This window comes from Bradysia coprophila (assembly GCF_014529535.1).
Source record: "Bradysia coprophila strain Holo2 chromosome X unlocalized genomic scaffold, BU_Bcop_v1 contig_128, whole genome shotgun sequence".
Taxonomy (NCBI): domain Eukaryota; kingdom Metazoa; phylum Arthropoda; class Insecta; order Diptera; family Sciaridae; genus Bradysia; species Bradysia coprophila.
In genome coordinates, this window is record NW_023503295.1 from 5,763,525 (window position 1) to 5,775,221 (window position 11,697).

An 11,697-nucleotide genomic window follows, 5' to 3' on the forward strand; every position below is an offset into this window, starting at 1 on the left:
CATCAATCCTTGAGTCAAACTACAAAATCGTTAGTCAAAATTTAAAATCAAAACTAGTTAAATTCAGATCATTAAATCCAGGCCTGCAAGCCACTCTGCAGCCCCTTCGTCTAGTCGGTGTAACCCTTCCATACCGCCAACAAACTTTCGATTCGGACAATCATTCACTATGTGATTCATTGATTGATTTGGCTCGCCACAGTCACAACCAGCAGAATCGGCCAGGTTCCATTGGAATAAACACTTCGCGCAATTCCCGTGTCCGGTTCGTATTCGGTTCAATCGTGTCCATGCCTTCCTCGGCAAATCGAATCCAGCTAGCCTTATAGTCGGATCGGGTACCAATTCCATATTCTGAACATTGATCTGATGCCAAATATTTTTCCATTCTCTATGCGCTTGGTAAGGCATTGTGATGTCACTTAACGTCTTCCAAAGTGGATGCCGAGAGGTCAGTCTTGGTGCTGGTATATTGTTCAGGTCGTCGTGGATAGGAAGCTCATCCATTGATCCGATTTTTTCCCATTCTCGGGCAAAAGCTTTGTACCTTCGAATCGCTGGCGGTTCGATGTTAGCCAGTACGTGTAGCCATTCGATTGGTGTAGATGCAACTGCGCCTGTTATCACTCGTAGAGCCTCGTTCAATGCGACATCGATGATGTTTGTGTGGGCGCTCTTTATCCAAATAGCAGATCCGTATTCAGCCACAGAGTAAACAAGTGCCAGTGCTGATGTACGCAAAACAGTGGCATTGGCACCCCAAGACGTCCCAGCAAGTTTCTTTAGGAGGTTGATTCTGGGCTGCATTTTCAACGCCGTTCGTGAATTATTTTCTTTGTCAATTCATTCAATGACGTCGCTAACCACATTGCCAACGAAAATGACAAATTAACCGGCAAAATAGTATCCGGACTAAAGACCGAGCTGTCGTTTATACGAAAGGAGCTGAAAAATGACATCAATTCACTGTCGAATAATTTCCAAGATGCGGTGCAACGAGTTGAATCTGAACAATCATCGCAACTTGGACGGATCTCACACCTGGAGGACACAGTGGCCCGTCTCCAACGGATTAACGAATTGGTCGTCTCCGGGATACCTGTGGTGGAAAACGAATGCTGTGCAGCAGTCATTAAGAAGATTGCTGCAGCTGTTCACTGCACAATTGGAACGTTACGCGCATTTCGCTTATACAAAACTGGTCAAAATAACCTCAAAAAACGCCTCCGTAATAACAGCAACGCAAACCCGCCGATTATCATGGTGAAATTTGCATCGACTATGGAAAAGAGCGACTTCTTCAGAGCGTACCTCTCACGTAAAGATCTAAGCCTTAAGGACATCGGATTTTCATCCACTCAGCGCATTTACGTGAAAGAAAACCTGACACCGTCCAACCACAAGATTTTCCAAGAATGTGAAAGTGCAAAGAGAACTGGCCTAGTAAGCAAGCTGTTTACCAGAGATGGAGTCTGCTATGTTGCCCTTCAACCTAATGGCAAACCGACTATGGTACACTCAATTGACGCCCTCCATGATTTGATCGGCGGTAGTAATGCAATTGCTCGACCTAAAAGACCCAACGACGTGGGTGGTCATGATAAACCTGCGGTAACTAAGAGGAAAACCAAAAAGCGCAGATTGGATCCAACGTGTCGATCGAACGCAATTCCGCAACAGTCGATGGAATGTGAGTCAAATGGAAATCGTAATTCCTGGGCAGCACTTCAAGCAGCAACAGAACAATTCGATTCGGAATCATTACAGTCGACAATGGATACAACTGCAACAACTACAACCGCTACCACCGACTGATTTTTTCGATTAGTCATCGTCATGCATTCCACCGTTAGTTAATTTCGCTTGGTCATCGTTATGCTCGATTCAAAGACAAGTATACTGAATTATATCTCATTTCTCATTGTTTTATCTGTCATAAACTTAATTTTCACATTTTCATTACCATTTTTGTCAAGCTTCTGATTACTAAAACGAGGATAGGATTTTGGCTGAATTTTGAAGGTCTTTTCTTTCTATTTGTACACGATAACAAACACGGAAAGTATACGATTAAACATCGCATCATCCACATTACTTTTGGACACTGTCATTGACGTAAGTACCACTGATTTCATTCATTCATCATATCATCACTGTCATACATCATTTGAATCATTCACTGCGGGTTCCTCTGCATCACCTCTATCGTTTTTGAAAATGGCAATGACCCAAAGTGTGAGACCTAACCCTGCGGAGATTCCAATCGCGATACAGAATGTAGTACTTAAATCGGCATTCCCAGCGACTAGTCCTACTCTGAATGTTGCTCATCTCAACCCAGACGGTCTTCGTCCAAAGATTGATGAGTTTCGGGAGGTCATTAAGGGAGCAAATCTGCACTGTGTTGCTATATCGGAGACCCACTTCAAGTCTTATATGTCAGACAAGTCGGTCGAGCTGCGAGGTTTTGTACTTCACCGAAATGACAGGGAACTTCGCCGGTATGGAGGAGTGGCACTCTATGTGAAGAAAAGTGTTGCTTCGAAAGTAGTTCTAAAAAGTGTTAGCCGAATAGGGACACTTGAGTACCTCTTTGTCGAACTAAGTTGCGTGTCGCATAAGGTACTGTTCGGCGTGATGTACAAGCCGCCTGGGATCGATGACATTGATGTGTTCGAAGACATCATGCAAGATCTGAGTTCCAGGTATTCGAATGTTATAGTTGCGGGGGATTTTAATGAGGACTTGATTTCTCGTTCAGCCAAGACGATTAGGTACATTGATGCGGTCCGTTCATTGTCAATGGAACTGGTTTCGACGGAACCTACACATTTTTCGAAGACTTCTTCTACGTGCATTGACCACTTTCTGACTAACTCTATTAGTGATGTTGCTCGTTTCTCTCAGGTTAGTCTGGGGGAATTTCTAAACATGACATGATTTTCATGTCAGTACAATGTGATATGTCGTGCATTGACTCTGGGGTCACATTGAGGCGTAGGATTCATCGTATTGACGGTGAGAAGTTGGTTTCAGATGCGATGTCAGTTGACTGGACCAGTATCATGATGAGTAACGATGTCGATGAATCAGTGAGTAACCTCGAAGTAGAGCTGCTGCGTCTGCTGAACTTTCATGCTCCTTTAGAACCGATGCAAGCACGAGAGTCTTCAGCACCGTGGTTCTGCTATGACGTTAGCAAGGCACTGATTGACAGGGATTTAGCATATGAAGCATGGAAACGTCATAGGACCGACGGTAACTTTGTTCATTTTAAAAGACTGAGGAATGCAGCCTCACAGATCATCCGACTAGCTAAGCGTCGCTACTACACGCGTAAGTTCGGGTCTTTGATACCTACGACGAAACTGTGGAGCAGCTTACGTGGGTTGGGTCTTTTAAGGGGCTCTGGTGATGCCGTGGCCCCGTATACGCCAGAGGAATTCAACGTCCATTTCACTCAAGGCATTTATTCAGACTTCCCAGTTTTTATTAATTTGTCGAATACCCCACGGCTATTGACCGGGAACTCCGCAACGTCCCGTAGACAGTTTTCTTTTCGTAACGTTACCAGCCATGAAGTATGCAAGGCCATTGTTAGCATTAAATCAAATTCTGAGGGCCTCGACGGCATCCCGATTTCATTTATCAAACTAATCCTACCAGCTGTTCTGCCAGTGATTACGACCATTTTCAATGCAGCATTAACTAAATCTGTATTTCCGAAGTCATGGAAGCTGTCTAAGGTCTTGCCGAGGCATAAGAATACGCGTGATAAACAATTGCGGGACTACCGCCCGATTAGTATACTTCCGGCGTTGTCTAAGGCTTTAGAGAAGCTTATGAAGGGTCAAATGAATGAGTACATAGCTGAATTTGGACTGTTACATAGATTTCAGTCTGGGTTTCGCTCAAACCATGGTACTGCTACGGCCTTACTGAAGATTACGGATGATATAAGGGTGGATCTTGACGGTGGATTAGCCACGGTCCTCTTGTTACTCGACTTTTCTAAGGCCTTCGATACAGTTAGGCACGGTCTTTTGCTTAATAAACTTGACCAAAATCTGACGTTCTCCTCTTCTGCACTTAATTTCATTTGGAGCTACCTGAGTAATAGGCAGCAGAAGGTAATGATTAATGGATGCAGCTCCAGCTTCTCGGACATATTGGTCGGGCTCCCGCAAGGCTCGGTTCTCGGTCCGTTACTTTTTTCAGTGTTTATAAACGATCTTCCAGCGACAGTAAAGTTTTCCCGTGTGCACCTTTTCGCCGATGATGTACAACTCTACTTGTCTGTGCGTAAGGAAAATGTCAGGGAAGACGTGAATAACCTCAACGCTGATCTTAGGGCTATTTCGTTCTGGGCGGGAGCAAACGGTCTGGTACTTAATGCTAGTAAAACGCAGGCAATCAGGATCTGCACTGGGAATTGGTCGTCAACTATCCCTCAGGTGGAGCTGAATGGGACTCACATCGGCTATAGTGACACGGTCAAGGATCTAGGGATTCTGATTGATAATCTGATGAACTGGCGAGCTCATGCCCTTTCGGTCTCGTCGAAAGTCTTTGCTGGACTCCGATGCTTATGGCCTCATGCTGGCTACCTTCCTAGATCCGTCAAGCTGACTCTAGTCAAGTCTCTTCTGATGCCTCATTTCACGTACTGCTCGCAAGTCATGGGAAGGTTGCAGGCTTTGACGAAGAAGGTTCTAGAGAAGGCATTTAAGGGTTGCATTAGGTTCGTTTGTGGCTTGGGCCGTTATGACTCCACCGCAGCAGCCAGCAATGTGCTTCTTGGCTGCGACTTGTTCTCATATTTCGATTTCTTATCATGCGTGCTAATGCATAAGACATTACTCCTTAAAGAGCCTCGTTACCTGTATGAACGCATAACCCCCACCTCAAATACGCGAACTTTTAATCTGGTTATGCCGAGAGTGAGAGGAGACATAATGTCGCGGTCTTTTTTCGCGGGTGGGGTCTCGACTTATAACTCATTGCCACCGAATATTAAAAAAAATTAAATCGTTAACTGGCTTTAAGGTTGCATGCAGGGACCATTTTTGTGTCTAAGATTCATGTGTTGTACCCATTTCGTTATTTCATCGTTTCAGTGACTCAGTTATTTGCCTACGTCCACGAATAATGTGTCGATGCTTGTATGTGATTCTATTGTAGCTCTTTCCCAACTGTGTTTATTATTATTTGACTTAAGCGGTTTGTTATCGTACTTTGGCTAGATTTACTGCCTGTAGTTATGAACTTGCAGTCCGAATTTTTCCTTATATTTAATTATTAATCTTGCGTTGATTGACATCCTACTGTAATATGTACTAAAAAAGGCTCACAGGCCTTACTCATATTATGACATAAATAAATAAACTAACTAACTAACTAACTTTGTACGTCAGCGATCTATCTAACGTTACTCCCAGGTACTTCGGGAAGAAGTCGTGTTCTAATACTACACCGTTGAAAATTACTCGAAGTTTTCTTTTCGCTCGAACGTTGCATAGATGGAAAGCCGAAACAATTGTTTTGCTGGTATTTGGTCGTAACCTCCACTTTTCGAAATAACGACGCATAATGTCCAGATCGCGAGAGAGTGCGAAATTCAACTCTATGAACGTTTTTGCTTGTACTGCTAGAGCAAAATCGTCTGCAAAAATGAATTTTCTGCTTTGAAGTTCTGGTACGTCTCCCACATATAGCAGGAATAGCAAGCACGAGAGAACAGCTCCTTGCGGTAGTCCATCGTTTAGAGTCCTTTGCCGGCTAACATCACTGTCCAAATACACATAAAAATGTCGGTTGCTTAGCATGTTATTCAGCAGGGTGTACATAGATTTGCAGGGGATGATGGAAATGAACTTATATAACATACCGTGCCGCCACACGGTATCGTAAGCTGAAGATAAATCGATCAATGCCAATCCCGTTTTCAAATTTCGCTCGAATCCTGCCTCAATGAATGTTGTGAGTGCAAGCACTTGTTCGGTTGTGCTTCGTTTTGGTTTGAAACCTGCCTGTTCCTTTTGAGTGTGTTCGAAAATTGTTGGACTTAATCGATTGTAGATGACTCTTTCCAACAGTTTGTACGTGACGGATAGTAACGAGATTGGACGGTAATTTTCAGGCAAGTCAGACGTTTTACCTGGTTTCAAAATAGCCACGATTTTTGACTTCTTGAATGCTGGTGGGACATTTTTCGATCGTAGGATATCGTTGAAAAAACGTGTAAGCCATTCGTGAGCACTGTATAAAACTAACTAATAATCATGCATATAGGTATAATATGGATATGGGAGGGGGAAAATATTGGTGAAATTAGTGAAGCTTTTAGAATCAAATTCACTTGAGACGAGACATATGAAAAAGCAAAACGGCATCTATTTTTGTCAGCAAATTTTATTTTTTGGCAACAAAAGCAGGAGTAAAATTTTTTTTCATCCGTGCGACGTGATAAGCTTATCCTTTAATTTTCTCCCCTCGAATGCGGTTAGAAGCGTTTTGTTGACGTTCTTTCGTTATTTCCTCAAGTCTTATGTTCATACCATGGGGCGAAGAACATTTCCATCAATCAGCAATAGTTATTTGTTCAACGGAAGTTAAACACAAGGTTTTCACAACAAAGGCTTCCGAAATTTCAGCGGAGGAGAGAAAATGACTATTTTCTCGCCTATGTTGTGAAAAAAATATTGCTGGTATCAGGAATAGTATGTTACATACCAAGGATCAAAAAGGTGTGTTTTAGACCCAGGTGGTGAAAACGTCCAGGGATGGAGCGACGCGAAGCGGAGCGGAGACTAAGTATGAATGCTGAAAGCAATCCTTATGAATGCATTGTCACAAAACACTAAAAACATTACATTCGCGTACATACAACAACTTGACACATTTGGGAAAGAATAAAGATAGGATCGAAAATGACATAAGCGGGAATGAAAATTGAGAGAAAATAGTAGGGGAGAATGTTGCTCTTTCGGTACTAAATTTGGTGAATGAATGTGACGGTTTTGGTACTACAGGAAGAAAAATTTATTTTTGCCTCGTAGATTCGCTAAGATAAATTACCGTTTTGCATTTGGTGAAAGGATGAACTTCTTACATTGTGGCGAAACGCCGGTTGATAAAGTTTACACTTTTTATGTGGTAAAAAGAAGAGAAAAAGAGGAGTCAAGTCCTGCCTGTCGAGATGTGCAGGCCGATGTATTTTCAAAGCCCGACCCAGTCTTAAATTTAAGACCCGAACCCGACCGACATGACTCGAGAATTTTTTAATAAAGGCCGGCCCTGTCCGTGCTGGGATGTTCGAGACATCAGATATGTATCTGGGGATATATATTTAGATGAAAAACTGAGCTTCCAGAAACAAATTCCCGAGCTCTTAATTCACATCACAAGTGCGCCAATTAATTAAAAAATAAATTTCAACGCATTCTTATATGAAAATAAAGCGAGTTGAACAAATACAAGGCTGCCTTTGATTTGCTTGTTATGCGTTTCATTTTGAATTTGCAGCGGACTTATGGTGTGAAGGGCTTTTTAGAAGAGAAGAACATCTTGAAAATGATTGCCAGCTGTCACTGAATACCTGTGGTACCTGTGACGGTAAAGTACTGCAACATCACAGTCAGAATGATAGTGTAAAGATGTTGCTACGGAAAGTGGTATCAGACACAGCAAACACAACTTACCGGGCGCTGATGTGATAAATAGCTATTAGTGTAGTGTTGCTGTGTAGTTCTAAGATATTTGACTTTTATGGACAACTTTTATGGGCTATATTGCGTACTTCAATTTATTGGACGAATTTTTTACATCCTTCATCCAATTGTTGTTGTTACACAAACACTAATCTTTGTCTGACAATTGAGCGGAGCGAAGCTTTTTGTTCCTAGTTATATATACTATTTTAAACAATTGGTTTACATTTTTTTCGTGGTTGCAGTTGAGGCTCGCTTCAAGCTAAACAGAATACTAAAAAGTTTTCTTTTCAAAAGAACTCAGATTAAAACTTTTACATCTATAGATAGTTGACGACTGGCGGCTTTAGCACCATCACAACATTTCGACAATTAAAGTTTTTCATTTTTAACATGAAGTTAAATCCTACAAAAACCTCAAAAGAGGAAGAGGTGACGCAAGTCCTTTAAATTAAGCTTCCAAAACATTTGATATCAGTTTTAGTGACGCATTCTGGAATTAATCAATTTATCAATTACAGTCGATAACGAATTAAAAATGTGTGATTTAAGTATATTTAGCTTATCCTTCTGTCACCTCTTTTGACAGCTTTTAACGTTTTAGTACGTTTTCTCTTCCAGCAGAAAAAACCCAGTTCCAGGAAAAAAGGAAAATTCGGCGAAATACTTTTTTATCACACCAAATTTTTATTTGTATCATTTTATTCAAAAAAATTCATCTTTATAATAAAACAACATCAGTAGTGATTTGCATGTAATTTAAACAGAGCCAAATCAATTGTTTATGTGTTACATTTACATAATGGAAGTGGCTATAATTTATACTTGCCTGCACATTTTAAGCTAATGTTTTGGTTCGTTAGCTTCAGTTGAAACACTTTGGCCATGGATGTTGGTTTACTAATTTGATCATAGTATTCGTGTTAATGAATTAATGTAAAATTGATCAAAGCATTCACTCTGTACAAGTTCGTCATACAATAAAGACATCTTTTATAAAAAGCTCCGCTTTCTCTATCCACAACTATTCCAAAACTAAGAGGTTATCGGCCCAGTTTAACGCTAGAATGGCTACTGAAGATCGTCAATTTAATAAATATATCCAGTTTGACGGAACCAATTTCAACAATTGGAAGTTCCGCATGGGAGTTCTCTTGGAGGAAAAAGACTTACTCGAATTCATTGAAACACCGCTGGAGGATCTTGTAGACACCGTGGATACTGTGGAGGAAGAGAACAAATTGAGGCTGCGTGAAAAGAAGTGCAAATCAATATTAGTCCAGTGCATTCACGATAGCCAATTGGAGTACATAAAAGATAAAACGGAAGCCAAAGGTATATTCGATGCATTGACGGCAGTGTTTGAGCGAAAGAGCGTAGCGGGACAGCTATTACTCCGAAAACGACTGTTAACAATGAAGTATGCCGATGGAGAAGAAATGGCAAAACATTTTCTGAAGTTCGACAAATGCGTTCGTGATCTAAAGTCCATTGGAGCGACTATGGAAGAAACCGATATCGTTTGCCATTTGCTTTTGACTTTACCAACGAGTTTCGACAACTTAGTCACTGCAATCGAAACGATCGATCCGGTCAATCTTACAATCGATTTCGTTAAAAGTCGTATACTGGACGAGTATCAGAAACGTTGTACGAGTGGCGTTGCAACTAAGAATGCAGATTCTGTTGCAATGAATGCTGGCAGAAATAGGCCGAAGGGAAAATGTTTCAACTGCGGAAAGCCTGGACATTTTCAATCCGAGTGTTGGGCACCTAAGAAGGATGAAACGAGTGGCAATAACAGCAGTAACGTTGGTCAAGCCAATGTAGCAGCGAAATCGAATACGTTGAATGGTGAAATCGAAGCAAGAAACACAAGAAACCCAGCGTAGGACCGGTAACGATGGAAATCTGAAATTCGTGTTGGACTCAGGATCCACGGATTACATGGTGAACAGCAAATCGTATTTCCATGATTTGAATCAAATAGATCCGATCGAAATTACAGTTGCAAAGGATGGCGAAACGTTGGTCGCTAAGGAGAGCGGTAACATATCTGTGAAAACCATCCAGGAAGGTGAAAGTACGAATCGAATTATGTCGAACGTACTGTTCGTCAAGGGCTTAAGGTGCAATCTTATGTCGATTGGGAAGCTATGCGATAAAGGTTACGAAGTCACTTTCACGAAGCACGGAGCAAGAATCTCAAAAGATGGCCGAGAGCAATTCACTGCGAACAGGAACGGAAACATATATGAGGTAGAGTTTCAAGTCGAAAAGGACGCGTTCTGTGGCGTTGCAGATGAAGAGATCAATAAGAGAGAAGCACAAAGTTTATGGCATCAACGTCTTTGTCATTTGAATGTGTTCGACATGAAGAAGTTGATCTCTCAGAACATGGTTACTGGCATGGAGAAAATCAAAACGGACAGAGGTGAAAAGTTCTGTGAACCTTGCATAATGGACAAGGAGTCGAATCAACCGTTTTCAAAGAAGGAAGTCATTCGATCTGGTCGAGTGCTAGAACTTATTCACTCCGATGTGTATGGTCCAGTATCCGAAGCAGCATGGGACGGCTCAAGATATTTCGTCATATTCACGGACGATTACTCAAGAGCGTCGATGGTCTATTGCATGGAATCGAAAAACCAAGTTCTTGAAAAGTTTCAAGAATTCGTTGCGATGGCTGAGGCGTTACATTGCAAGCAGGTGAAACAATTGGATTGCAGCTCGATCACAAAACTGAAGGCTGACAATCGTGGCGAAGGGGAATATATATCGAACGAATTGAAGACGTTTTGCAAGAAACGTGGAATTCAAATTATTCAAACGTACGATCCGGAAACAAATGGCGTTGCAAAAATGCTTAACCGAACGTTAGCCGAAAAAGCACGGGCAATGCTGTTGGCCAGTAATTTGGGGAAGCATTTCTGGAATGAGGCTGTCATCACAGCGAACTACATAAAGAATCGAAGTCCAATCAATGCGTACGATGAACAATTCAAGAATAAAACACCGGTGGAAATTTGGTACAGGTCAAAACCGGACTTATCACACATCAAAGTATTTGGGTCAATTTGCTACAATTACGCATCGGCAGAGAAACGATCAAAGGCAACAAAGTGCATCATGCTTGGGTATGCATCGTCCAAATTCAGTTATCGTTTATGGGACATTGAAAACGATAGGCTAGTCATTGGTCGCGAGAAATTCAAGATCTTCCAAGTACTGTTGAGATAAGTGATTCAGAAATGGAAAACGACGGCAAAGAAATTGGGCGTAGCACCGAAGGTAATCATAATGCAAGCGTTGTAAACTTCCAACAGGAAGATGTGGAGGACAATCGCACACTGAGAAGTAATCGAAACCGACATCAACCTGATCGATATGTTGCATGGGCAACGAGACCGATACATTCATCGATGACTGCACAAGAGTACGTTCAGAAAGATTCGGTTTCAGTAGACAATGAAAATGATCGTGGTGACTGGTTCAAATGGAAAAGGGCGATGGAGTCGAACAATTCACAAACACAAACGGAAGTAAAACGGTCTATGATGCATTCACCAACGAATATCGACAGTCCGGGCGAAAATCTAGTGGCGAGAAGTTTGCGTAGCACTCTCTTCACTAATCATCGAAACAATCTCTGCCTTAACAATTAATGGTCAAATGCGGATATCAAATTAAGAGGGGCTGTTGGTTTACTAATTTGATCATAGTATTCGTGTTAATGAATTAATGTAAAATTGATCAAAGCATTCACTCTGTACAAGTTCGTCATACAATAAAGACATCTTTTATAAAAAGCTCCGCTTTCTCTATCCACAACTATTCCAAAACTAAGAATGGATGAATCTTAAGACCATGTTCAACAAAAGCCTTTTGGATCAGCTTCACTTTTATCTACAGCTTGTGTAATCCACTTCATTCTCTAATTAATTTTTAGAAGATTTTTTGCACATTACACAATTTAAAAAAACGCTCA

General features: G+C 41.4%; 1 protein-coding gene across 1 annotated transcript; it reads right to left on the reverse strand.

The window, feature by feature from the left end:
• Window positions 1-157: 157 nt before the first annotated feature.
• Window positions 158-820, reverse strand: LOC119067817. The gene is made up of 2 exons (XM_037170979.1): window positions 423-820; window positions 158-354 (listed from the first exon to the last, which is right to left on the reverse strand). The coding sequence occupies exons 1-2, from the start codon at window positions 805-807 to the stop codon at window positions 203-205; spliced, it is 537 nt and encodes a 178-aa protein (XP_037026874.1). The 5' UTR covers window positions 808-820; the 3' UTR covers window positions 158-202.
• Between the last annotated feature and the right edge of the window lie 10,877 nt (window positions 821-11,697).

What these genes read in the sequence shown, in the direction of transcription:
- LOC119067817 (XM_037170979.1), bottom strand. Translation starts at nt 807, where the DNA reads ATGCAGCCCAGAATCAACCTCCTAAAGAAACTTGCTGGGACGTCTTGG. An exon ending in TCCACTTTGGAAGACGTTAA is followed by an intron (nt 355 to 422) that starts GTGACATCACAA and finishes ATCAATGTTCAG; the next exon opens with AATATGGAATTGGTACCCGA.